Source organism: Oryctolagus cuniculus, chromosome X, assembly GCF_964237555.1.
Source record: "Oryctolagus cuniculus chromosome X, mOryCun1.1, whole genome shotgun sequence".
Taxonomy (NCBI): domain Eukaryota; kingdom Metazoa; phylum Chordata; class Mammalia; order Lagomorpha; family Leporidae; genus Oryctolagus; species Oryctolagus cuniculus.
In genome coordinates, this window is record NC_091453.1 from 109,014,732 (window position 1) to 109,028,057 (window position 13,326).

The 13,326-nt window shown below is 39.0% G+C and overlaps 1 protein-coding gene across 1 annotated transcript; it reads right to left on the reverse strand.

Moving 5' to 3' along the window:
- Positions 1-8,122: 8,122 nt before the first annotated feature.
- On the reverse strand, positions 8,123-9,028 carry LOC100349954 (olfactory receptor 10A4-like). The gene has a single exon (XM_002720296.3). It carries the CDS (start codon positions 9,026-9,028, stop codon positions 8,123-8,125), a length of 906 nt encoding a protein of 301 aa, XP_002720342.2.
- Positions 9,029-13,326: the final 4,298 nt, after the last annotated feature.

The following is a 13,326-nucleotide window of genomic DNA, read 5'->3' on the forward strand; positions in this document are numbered from 1 at the left end:
AGAAAAAGAAAAAGAAAAGAAATTACCTAAATGAAAGATCTCTGTGAGTGAGATCCCAGTGGAAAGAACAGGTCATCAAAGAAGGAGGTACCTTTCTCTGAAGGAAGGAGAGAACTTCCACTTTGACTACAACCTTGTCTAAATATGATCAGAGTCGGTGAACTCAGGGGGCTTCCATAGCCTTGGCAACTCATGACAAGAGCCTAGGGTGATCACTGATGCCATAAACAAGAGTGTCAATTTGTTAAGTCAACAACAGGCGTCACTGTGCACTTACTCCTCATGTAGGATCTCTGTCCTAAATGTTCTGTACATTGTGATTTAATGCTATAACTAGTACTCAAACAGTATTTTTCACTTTGTGTTTCTGTGTGGGTGCAAACTGTTGAAAGATTTACTTAATGTATGCTAAACTGATCTTCTGTATATAAAGAGAATTGAAAATGAATCTTGATGTGAATGGAAGGGGAGAGGGAGCCGAAAACGGGAGGGTTGCGGGTAGGAGGGAAGTTATGGGGGGTGGGGAGCCATTGTAATCCATAAGCTGTACTTTGGAAATTTATATTCATTAAATAAAAGTTAAAAAAAAAGACAAGCTTCTATCTAGTGGTGGCAACACTGGGGGGCGGAAATGGCCTCTGAATCTCAGTATCTGGAACTCCAGAGGCAGATGGCTCTCAGGGTACTGAAAAATGGCTGGATTAAGTGCATGCACACTCTACTCCTGCCTCTGGTCCCATGATGTGACTAATATGGTCATTTTCACAGATGTCCTGAAGGAGACCCCTTCAATCCCTCCCTCCTTTCAATAAATCAATTGCCTGAAATGCCTTTAAATTCCAGACATGTGTTGCTTTTATTTTGCCATTAAAAACAGATGGTTTTTAAAAATCCCAAGGAAGCCAGCATATGGATAGGAGTGCATGTCAGTAGACTACATTTTGGAGTCAAAAGGATCTGGATTCCACAGTTTGTATTAGCAGGGAAATTATGGTATTTACCCTCTGTGAACCTCGATTTGTTCATCTGTAAAATGGTGGCAATAATACTGTCTATCTCAAATGGCTGTGTTGAAGATTTCATTGGACACAGAAAACATCAGTATGCTACTTGAAACGTGGAATTGCATTAACTGTTAGATATGTTTGTTATTATGTTGGCTACTGATGCTTTGAGCTGTAGCCTTGGCTTCCTGTTCCTGTGGCCCTTTCTCCCTGTGTTTCCTTCTGTAGGAAGCAGAACTGCAGGAAATGAATGTATGACATGCTAGTGGTGAAATCTGGGTGGCAAAGCCACAGATGGCCTTCAATCAAACAGAACAGCACAGATGGTGCAGTCCCTCATCTATATTCCATATTCGTTAGAGGGAAGTTAGTGTTGACCTGGAACATGGCAAAACCTGGCATTTGGAGGGGACCAAAAGCAGACCAGATGAAAATGATCAATATAAACATTCATTTAATCACCAAAGGTGTATTAACCTGACCTCCCACTGCAAGACCCTGCAGGGTCAAGAGGATTATGCAAGATATTTTAGTAGGAGAGTAGAAGTGTGAGTTAGCATGTGCAATGAATATGACAGGGTCATTAATGGAGGGATGTCCTAGAACCAATGGTAACACTGAGGGTGCAGGCAGGAGGTGCTCTTTTCTTCTTGGGAGGCTTGGGAAAGTTTCTCTTCAGAGAAACAAGTTTTGAGGTGAGTGTAAAAATACAGGAAATAGTACAATATATTTTGAAAATCAAGTATCCGTCAAGAAAATTTTTCTGGACTCACTTTGTGCCTCTGAAAATGGCATGAATTCCATGGCCATAATTCTAGATACTATTACTCTATAACAAACAATTCCTAAAATCAGTCAAATAAGACTGTAATTGAATTATGCTCATCAATTCTATGGGTCAGGAGTTTGGACAGATCACGGTGGGGATGGCTTGTCTCTATCTCACAAGGTCTGTAAGCTCAGCTTGGCAAACTTTATGACTGGAGAAGACTTGACATCTAGCAAAAGAGCCCATATAGGGTCATTTGCACTCACAAATGGGTATAAACCAGTTGATGCTGGCTGTCAGAATCACACTCTGTCAGTGCTTTGGTCATGCTCTATTGGCCAAAGGCATCACAGCTCTTCCATTTTCAAGGTGTGTGGGGGGGACACAGACCTTACTTATCAGCGGGAAGAATATCAAGTATTTTGCAGATACAATACAGATCTTGTACCACTCTTGTCTCCCTAGGGACTGTCAACACCTCCACAGGATTCTCCATGTGGTTGGTCTTCACAGGATGTTAATGTTAGGGTAATTAGACTTCTTACATGGTGCATCAATAAATATGTCAAAAGGAAGTTTACAGAGAACAAGGCAATTTTGGGGGGATTTTTTTAACTACTCGATCTTGGAAGGCAATTGTTGATTATTTTATTACTCAATATTGGAAGTCACTCTGTCAATTCTTTTTTAAAAGACATTTATTTATTTGAAAGGCAGAGTTACAGAAAGAGTGGGAGAGACACACACAAAGAGAGGGAGGGAGGCACAGAGAGACAGAGACAGAAACTGAGAGAGAGAGAGAGAGATTCACCATCTGTTGTCCCATTCCCCAGATGGTCACAACAGCCAGGGTTGCCCCAACAAAAGCCAGGATCCAGGAACTTCATCTGGGTCTCCCATGTGGGTGGCAGTGGCCAAAATATTTGGGCCATCTTCCGCTGTTTTTCCAATGCCATTAATAGGGAACTGGTTTGGAAGTGGAGCAGCCAAGACACAAATTGGTGTCCATATGGGATGCTGGCATCAGAGGTGGTGGCTTTACCAGCTACACCACAATGCCAACCCCACCCATTCAATTTGGAATACTACTTTTGTGTCCAGGATCCCCTCTTTTGGTGCCCTTGTCATACTCTGTTTTTCCAAGAGCTCATTAACCTTTTGAAGAGGGTTAATGGGAAGAGGCACTGGTCTCATCTATTGATGGGTGAAATCTAAAAGAATTTGTGAATATGTTTTAAATTCTCAGCCACCCATTTATCAAACCATAACTACTGACTAACCAGAGAGTGAAAATTCCAGACATTTGTTTCTTCATTTGTTCATAAAATATGTATTGACTACTTACTATGAATCAGGAAGTTCTGGGAGAAGACATGAGAAACATAAATACACAAATGATTTCATAATTACCCTTTTGCTAAATGCTAAGAATGGTAAGATATTGAAATGGAGCCTAACTAGATGAGGGTGATGGTACTGAAAAAGAAGCTTGAATGAGGGGGCCAGGAAATGCCTAATGTCAATGTAGAAAGATAAGAAGAAAACAATTACATCGAGTTTTGGGGAAAAGCATTCTAAACAAAGAGAATAGTATATGCAAACAGTCTAAGGTACAACAAAATTTACAGATTAAAGAAACTGAAAGAGAATCACAATGTGGCCATAGAGAGAATAATGGTATATAATAAAAATGGAGATGGGGGCCAAACTCTTAGCAGTTTAGTAGATCCACTCCCCCTTACTCTCTAGTCCTGTTAAGCAGCCCCTTTCACTTATCTTGACATTACTTCTTGTTGTTAGAAGGATTTTTAATAAGAAAGTCATGGCAATTAATCAAAGAGAAAATGACATATGCTTATTGCATAAGAAGTGAAGTGGATCCAGTCTTGTCCACCTCTGGTAGTTCAGGCTGCAATTAAATGCCAAATGTTAGACAACAGGGTTAAAGTCTCCACAAAGTTGCTCAATCAGCTGAGGCATGACATATCTCAGTGCTCCGCTTGGAATTTTGCTTGCCAGAGATGATAATGAACTCAGATTCTGGAAACACTGAGAAGCCTGAGAAGCTTGACCTGTACTTTTCTAGCCTCTGTTTTCAACTGTCAGACCACTTGACAGTTACATTTCCCTGGTCCATTTGTCTTTGCTATCTCAACACTGTGGGAAAGGACTCAATGACGTCTAATGATTATGATGGCAACAAGGAAGTTGATGATGATAATAACTATTCAAATAACAATTAACATGTATTGAATACCTCTTGTGAACCAACAGGCTTATATGCACTGTCTCTTTTAATCCTCATAGAAGACGTTGGATAATATAGCACAGTCATGAGGCCCTTAATGAAGCAATCTGAGAAGTGCATGGTTAGGTGATTTCACCATTGTGCAAACATCATAGAGTGCACTCACACAAACCTAGAGGCAATGGGTCTGTCACTCGATGTGACCCTGATGCAATGAAGAGATGCAGAAAACAGGAGATGCATGAGACTGTTGCCAGCATACCATGGTGTATTGTTTTATAGTTAACATTTTAAAAAATTAAGTAGAAAGGGTACACTTTAAAAATAACGATTAAGAGTGTAGTAAGTAGTGACATTTATTATCATAGTGAAGTTTTACATATTTCATATGACTCTGTGTGTGCTATGCTTTTACATAATTGGCAGCACACGATATTATTTACACCAACATCTTGACGGACATGTGGCTAATATTTTGGATTATGATATATTGGCAGCTATGATGTTACTAGGCGATAAGAATTTTTTAGTTCCATCATAGTTTTATGGGACAACCTTCATATATTGAATTGCTATGTGGTGCATCACTGTACTAATAGTTACATTTTACTCATGAGGCATTTGAAAATCAGGGAGGCTAAGTTGCTGGTTTAAGGTCAAATAGCCAAAACTCACAAAACTGGTCTGAGTGGTGAGATCATTCTCACACTTGATCTTAGCCAAAAGGCTGAGAGGTGGTATGAACTCACTCTTTTAAGCACTATTAAATACTATGATTCTTAAACTTTGGGAAAAAATACAATTAGATATTTGGAAAACTTTTTATATGCAGTTCCCCTAAAGGTGAATATGTGCTGGAATATTTGGCTTTTATCCATATGTCTAGCTTCATGTAGGCTAAATTGAACTGTGGCCTCTGCAAAAGCATCTACTCTTTCTTAAGGCATCAGCTTCATATTCTAACTTAGATCCCCCTTAAACAATTGCATCTTTGCATTTGGGTGCAAGAACCAAGCCCCTAAATTTACTGAAACCACCATTTTGAGTTTCAATTATCCTTGGAAAGCACGGCATGTAGTCAGCCTCTTGAAGTATTTTGAATTAAGTGATACACAAAGACCAGATTTCCTTTAATAGATATCCTTACCTGATGTCGACAGGGCCCTGTCTCAGGTATTAAAAAGGAGAACCTCAATTAGGGCTAATTGCCACTCTCCATGGACGTGTTGCCTTCTCATTGGCAGATGGCAGCTGGTGTTGTGGAGGAAGCAATGACTCTTAATTTTCCAGGTGGCAATATCCTTCCCCCTTGCCTTTGCTATACTTATTTTCCCCTCAGTGCATTATATAACTAATATATCTCCAAGACCTATAACTACAGAGTTAAAAATAGATGTATTAGAAAATCAATGATCGCCTCAGTGACCTCCCAGGAGGTCAGGCCACTTGACTTTCCCCAGGCTTGTTTTAGTTGAACAAACATTTGCTGGGTGTGAGCTGTATGTCTAATAGTAGGTCATGGCCCAGTAGTTAGACTGCAGAATTTTTAAGATAAATTTAAAAGAGTTTTATGCTTTTTGGGTTTAGAAGAATTCTAAACATGCATGGTAGGTGATTATACTTCAGTTCATATTTAACAAATACATTTAATTAAATTTATATTTAAAAATATATCTAACACATGGATGAATGAATGAATGATGATTTAGGCCTCCCTTCCAAGCTTTCAAGGCAATATTGGTCTCTGATTCTAAGATGAACTGCTCAAGATTTTCCACCTCTCACCATAAATTCTTCTGTCCAATTAGCCCCAAGATAAATCTCCGACTTCTAGAACTGGATCTATCCTTAAGATATTATGTAGTTCAACATTTCCTTTACCCTTTAGTATATATAGCATGAATCTGTTATTAGGTGGAGAGGCAGACACATATATAAACAATTTCTGTATGATGTAATCAATGCTAAAATTGAAATATATGAGCAGTACTTTAATACCATAGGAATAAAACAGCCTAATTTTAGAAGGGTGGTAAAGGATGAAGGAATGCTGCACAGCTTTGTGACACTTGACATGTGATATTTGAAGGATGCAAAGGAGTTAACTCAGGGGAAACAAGACAGAAGCAAATGCAGGAACAGCATGTTGAAAATCTTGGAGTCACGGAGAGCATAAGATTTTTTGCTCAGTTCCTAACTTGGGATCCTTGTGGTAGAGGTTGATTAAATACTGAAAGGGTGTGGACATCTTTCCATTATAGGAAGGTCACTCTGGTAAGGAAGAGCCTACGAAACCTCACCTAGTGCCAGCTCCTTGCATTGCCATAGCACACTGAAAAAAACATCAGCCACAGCTTGTACTTTGTCCCCTGGGGATTTCCATTCTGGAAATGAGAACACACCAAGTTGTTGAGAAGTTATATGCTTGGTGGATGTAGAGCTTGTCCTATCTTGGATGTTAGTAATAAGTGTTAAATCAAACATCTATGCTGCATATTTTTTTTTGCCATTTAAGGTGCTGTTGGGGAAGTAGAGAAATAGTAAGTGACAAAGTCTTCATCCTCAGAAGGCTTATAACTTGCTTGTGAGAGAAAAAGAGCCTCCTAAGTGTCTAGAAGCCCTTTGATGATGCTATAGAAAAGTGGGATGTTTAACAATTCAGCATTGTGTATCATTTACAATGATTTGTTAAATTTTGATGACTTTTCATTGACTAGTTTAGTTTTTTCACAAAATTCTCACTTCAAAAAGTACACCTCTCCCCCATTTAGTTTCCTGAGAGGCAACTGATGTCATCAAATTCCTATGTATCTTTCTAGAACAGTCTATTCATCTATAATTAAGTATACCTGAATTTTTTCTCACAAATGTTGTCAAATCATACACACTACACTATATCTTGTTTTTTAAAACCTAAGCTATAGTATGTAGATCTTTCCATATCAGCACATGCAAGGATAACATGTTCATTTTTGTTGTTGATGCTTCTTTTTCTTTGTTTATGGACATATTGTATTTCATTAAAGTGTGAATTTCTTGAACGAGTTATGTTGTTTTAAATCTTCCATTCATAGAACTAATCCTGAAATTAAAAATTAAAATTGGCCGGCTACGTGGCTCACTTGGCTAATCCTCCGCCTGTGGCGCCAGCACCCCGGGTTCTAGTCCTGGTTGGGGTGCAGAGCACTAGTCCTGGTTGCTCCTCTTCCAGTCCAGCTCTCTGCTGTGGCCTGGGAGGGCAGCGGAGGATGGCCGAAGTGCTTGGGTCCCTGCACCTGCAGGGGAGACCAGGAGGAAGCACCTGGTTCCTGGCTTCGGATCGGCGCAGCACCAGCTGTAGCAACCATTAGGGGAGTGAACCAACGGAAGGAAGACCTTTCTCTCTGTCTCTCTCTCACTGTCTATAACTCTCTCTCTGTCTCTCTCTCTCACTGTCTAACTCTGTTTGATAAAAAAAAGTAAAATTAATTTTATTATCAGGACATTTTTATCTTTTGCATTTTTTATCAATATTTTGGTTAGGGAAAGGAGAGAGAACGGGGTTTAACTTGCACTATACTACTTTCTCCTTTCTTCTTGTCTCACATCTAACACACATTTCTCTAAGAAAAGTCCTCTGCACTAATGGTCCAAGAAAACAATTTTTTGCATTCTGAGATTCTAGATTTCCCATAGTTAGTGTAAGGATCATGAGTTTGGTGTTAGGAAACCTTGGGCTCAAATTCACATTCTGGCCTTACTACTGTCTTGATGAATGGTCTTGTGCAAGTGAATTAATCTTTGGGTCTCAATAGTGATATTTATAAAATGAGGATAATAGCAGTGGCTGCCTCACAGGATTGTAGTGAGGATTTAGCACAACAAACCTTGCCAAGAATTTAGCATAGTGTCTGTAACTTACAAAACATTCAACACATAGAAGCTTGACACACTTATAATTAACTGCATTAATGTTGAGAAAGTTGGTAGAAGAAGGGAAAGTTCATAAATTTCACAGTTGCTATTCTTGGCGCTGTAGAAGGTTTCCACCTTGTTTGGGCTTCCAGGAAGTGTCAAGAGCCACTAAAATATTCAACTTTATTTTGTCCAAGTCTACATCTCTCATTGCACCCATTTTCTCAGGGCTTCTTTCACATCCTTGTTCCGTAGGGTGTAAATGATAGGGTTGAGGGCAGGGGTAAGCACCGTGTACAGAAGGGAAAGTAACTTAAGTATGTCTTCGTACTGAGGCCCCAGTGGGAAGCCATAGACAATCCCAAGCGTCCCATAGTAGAGACTGACCACTGTCAGATGAGAAGAACAGGTAGAGAAGGCCCGCTGCTTCCCCGTGGCAGAAGGAATCCTTAGGATAGTGGAGATGATGTGTATATAAGAAGCCAGGGTCAGCAAGAAGGGTCCAAGGGCAAATAAAGTGGTGCATAAAAAAGAGGTCATTTCAGCTACTCGAGTATCAGTACAGGCCAGTTTCATAATAGGTTTCAAATCACAGAAGAAGTGGTCAATCTCATTGGCCAAACAGAATGTTAAGCGAAAAACAAGAATCACAAGAAGGATGGGGGCCAGAAATCCAGCCAACCAAGAGGCACCAGCTAGTCGTAAACAGCTCCAGTAGTCCATGAGGCTGGTGTAATGAAGTGGGTTACAGATGGCTATGTAGCGATCATAAGACATTACAGCCAGGAAGAAGCATTCTGTAGCCACCAGGGCAGCAAAAAAATAAAACTGGCAGGCACAGGCTTGGAAGGAAATAGATACATGGGTTGATAGCAGTGTCCTCAGCATTATGGGCTCAATGGTAGTGGTGTAGCCAATCTCTAGGAAGGAAAAGTGACCAAGAAAAAAATACATGGGCATGTGAAGGGAGTGATCGGCTGATACTACAGTTAGGATCACAACGTTGCCCATGAGAGTCATCACATAGATGGCCAGAAATAGCCCAAAAAGAAAAAACTGAAGGCCATGAAGATCACCAAAACCCAAAAGGATAATTTCTGAAATTTGAGTCATATTTTCTTCATCAGTGCTAGTCATGATTTGCGTCTAAAAATAAGTAAATAAAAATTTGAAAAACAACCATTGATCAAATACTATTTTTAGAAAAAACAAACAACTGCTTAGAGGTGTCATACATATCAAGCATAATTGACTCCTTTGGAAGTTCATGATTCTTGAATTTAATTAATAAATTTGCCCACAGTCTACCAGAGGTCATTTGGAAAGCTTATCTGTAATAGCAACATTCCCATAATATTTAGAATATATGGGATCTGGAAACTGTGACTATAGCATATATATATATATATATATATATATACACATGTTTTTCAATATTTATTTTGAAAAGTTGGGGTAAATGTTCAAACTTTGGTGATCTTACTTTGGTTGATACTACTGCTACTGGTGGTATTTTCATCAGCAATGAATATTCCCAGTCATAGGTGTACATTGCATAATATCTATGATTATATCTATTTTCTGTTTTAAGCTTTCCATATCAATTAAATTATATGTATTGTACTTCATATTGATAAAAATATCTAATATTTAAGACTTCTCAGATAGCTGGCTCTCTAAACATTCGCAGATGAGATATGGTGAAGCAATTGTGAACTAGCAAACTGCATCCCTTCACTGACAGTCACTTTTCTCATATTTAGAATAGCATATTAACTTTATGTAACATGCTTTGCACAATTGTTGGTGTATATTTGACATTTAGTTGGTTTGTTCATCCATTCAATAAATAGTTATTTGTCCTAGGTGGTTAGAATAAAATCACGGAGAAATAAGATTTTTTTAACAAATTGGGAATACTCTCTAAATCTCACAGAATTAACATTCTAGAGTGAGAGGAAAATCAAAATCAAGTAAAGACCCAAAGAGGAATTTTGAGTTGTTCACTATGAAATTAACAAATAAAAACCAGAAATTGGAAATATGCAAATATGCTGTGTGTGTTGATAAAAAAAGGAAAGCTTAAAAAATAAAATGGGAACGAGATAGCAAAGCAAGAATTGAAAGTAAAAGTGAGAGTATATCAGGTAGAGGAAACAGGGAGATCATGTCAGGTAGAGGAAAATCTTGAGCAAGGAAAGACAATATAAATCTTAAAAAGACTAGTATAAAGGAGCAAGGAAGGAAAAGATCTAATACAAGGGCTAGATCATTAGTCCTATAGGCCACGCTATGAATTTACACACTTAAACATTGTAAGAATCCACAGGAGGATGTTAAGCAGCAATGTGATCTGATTTACAGCCTAAAGTCACTTTTGCTGCTGCGTAAGAACTGAACTGCAGGGAGAACTTTGGGAACAGAGTGAGAGCATTAAGAGATCATTGAAAGGCACTAGATGACAGATAATAGTATACCTGAACGAGGTGTTTATAGAAATGGTGGAAAGAGTGCCGAGACATTATGCATTTGCAACGCAGAAATGTCACGACTTATTGACAGATGTGAGGAAGGATGAAAAGTGAAAGATCAGAGATGACTCATGAGTTTCTGGTTTGAGTAGCTGGTGCCATGTACTTAGTGAAGAATATGTGGAGGGAAAGTTTGGGGAAATATTGAGTTTAATTTGTGTTAGGTTGGAGATGTCTGTGAGAACTCTGGGTGGAAAGGAGAAGCAGAGTTCTAGGCTTGAGAGAATGCAGCCCAGAAGAAAAGGTTGAATTCAGATATGAATTTGGGACTTATCCAACTATAGGTAGCCTTCAAATCCGTGGGAGTGGATGTCATGACCCACAGAGAGGTTATACAGAAGAATGTCCTACACTTAGCTTTGAGAATCTTTCCATTAGGTTTGATAGAGAAGAAGAATCCAAAAATAAATAAATAAATAAATAAAGGGTTCAGTCAGGCAGGATGAAAACCAGGAGGAAACAGAATAATACCATCCATGTTTCAAGAAAATTGTTGATTGTCTTAGAAGCTATTGTGTGATTCAGAGGAAGACAGAGATTAGACTTTTCCATTTGGTTACATGGATAACAGATTCAGTGGGGGTGACAGAGACAGAAGGGAAACAGAGAAATTAGGTGGTAACTCTAGGGAGGTGAACATTAATTTGATGTCTTCTGTACTGATGAGAATGATCTACCATCAAAGGGATTTTGATGGTACACAAGCACATGAGGAACTACTTTGGGAACTAAAATCTTCTAGAAAGTGAGAAGAGATGGAATATAGGGCACAACTGGAGGGCTTAACCCTTGATGCTAATCATTTTTTTAACAGGAGGAAGGTAGGTGCAGTTGAGTTGCTGCATTTAGTCTTAAGAGGAAGAGCTATTTTGTTTCTATAGCTTCTACTTTCTCATTAAAGCAAGAAAACAGGTCATCATGTAGGAGTGATGGTAGAGGAGGGTATGTGGTAGGTTTCAGAGCAGAGGAAAAAGTGAAATAGTCATATGTGGAAGCAAGAAGCTATGTGACTAGAACAAATACTACCATTTCTCAGGCAGTGTTGGACAGCAATTTGATCATTGAGGAAATGGATTTAAGAAAGTGATACCTGACTGCTTTCTTGAATGATCTCCTCTAGCAAGGTTTGACTGCCAGAGTGGAGTAGGCAGGTAGTTGGTTTAAACCTGATTCAGGGTTGGTTTGTTATGTTAAAACAATGGGAAAGATTAAGAGTGACAGAATTGGGGGATAGTGATGAAAAAGTTATAGTGAAGTATTACATGATAAATGTTGCGTCTCCCCTACTTCCTCCCACTCATTATGAAGTCATGGGATATTGAAGGTGGAAGGGACATTAAAAATATCATTTGAGCAATCCTTTAACTTTGTAACCAAAAAATTAAAATGTGGACAGGTTATGTGTTTTTCTTAGGATCAGAAACCCAGTAAATAGTAAGCAGGAATTTACACCCAAGTCTCATTTTCTAATGTTTGATCATTTCATTATAACACATTCTCTTTTTTTGTGCTTTTAACCTCCTTTCAGTGCCTTGAACCAGCATATTAATGTATCACAGGGAGTTATATGAAGGAAGACTTCCCTTCCATTTAGAAATTAACATGTCTGGAGTAGAATGCTTTTTGAAGAGCCTTCACGTCCATTATTGTTTTTAATCTTCCCAATTGTCTTGTAGGTCTCTGATTTGTATCAATGTATTTATAGATGAGGAAACTGATAATGATGATTGCACCATCAACACCCCATTATTCTTGCATTTCTATTTTAATTCTTTTTCCTGGAAATAAAAAGTTAATTTTATATATGTTGATGTAAATGTGGATTTACAAGACACTAATTATATTATGACCCAGGAGTTTTTGTCAGGTACCTGGCTAATAGGAGCCATACGGAAAGTGCCATCATCTGAGGTGAACCACAACTGTAAAAAATTGAGGTAGATTTCCACGATGGAGGCAAAACAAAAAATGCACTTTAGTAAAAAGGGGTTTAGAGGGCAGAATGAAGTAACAATTTCAGAGTTATGGTGCATGTCCATCCAAAGGAATAATTTTCCTAGGAGAAGAAAGGAAGGCATTCCATGTAGAAGGAATCAGTACAAAAAGGTTCGGTAACCTAAGGCTCATGTTGGCTATCGATTTTGGAGAGAGGGAGCAAAATGAGTTGGGGGGTTGAGGACACAAATGGCAGGAATACACACAGTTCTGGAGAAAGAAGCACCAGAAAAGGGTTTTACAAATGGGTCACAGCAATGGGAGAAAGAGTGGTGTCATAGAAGCTAAGGAAGAAGTGGAGCCATCAGAACTACTGTTACAGAGGATGCTGTGAGTATTGAAGCACTGGGCAAGACTGTTGACTGTAGTGAGGTGGAGGGGTGACAAAGGAGAAATAACAAATATGGGCTGTAATTACAATAAGATTGTTGCTAGAGTAAATGGGGGGAAGAGAGAGAGAGCGCCAAACAACTGGAGGTAGAAGACAGAAGGAAGGTATATGTATTCTTGCTGTGTTTTCCTTTTTAGCAAAGATTAAACTCAACCAAGATGCTAAGCAGAATCTAAGTTCAGAGGGAACGAAGTATGAAAGGCATGCAAGGGGATGAGTGATGGAGCAAAGAGGGTCTGTGAGGAACTTGAAGTGGGTGGGATGGGGAAATACACAGGTGGAGGCTTGATCTTCAGGCAGGAATGAAACACCATGCCTTCCAAGAGGGAAAGGGGTAAAGAGGGGGTGTGGGGAGTGGTTATGAAGATAATTACCTCATCTTTTCCTTCCACTTGAGTTTGGAGTCTTAAGCCATGCCTAGACGGCTACGATGAGCCCATGGTGGAGATGTTCACTTTGCTTCCTCAGAGCCTGTCTTCTTATCCATCTATATA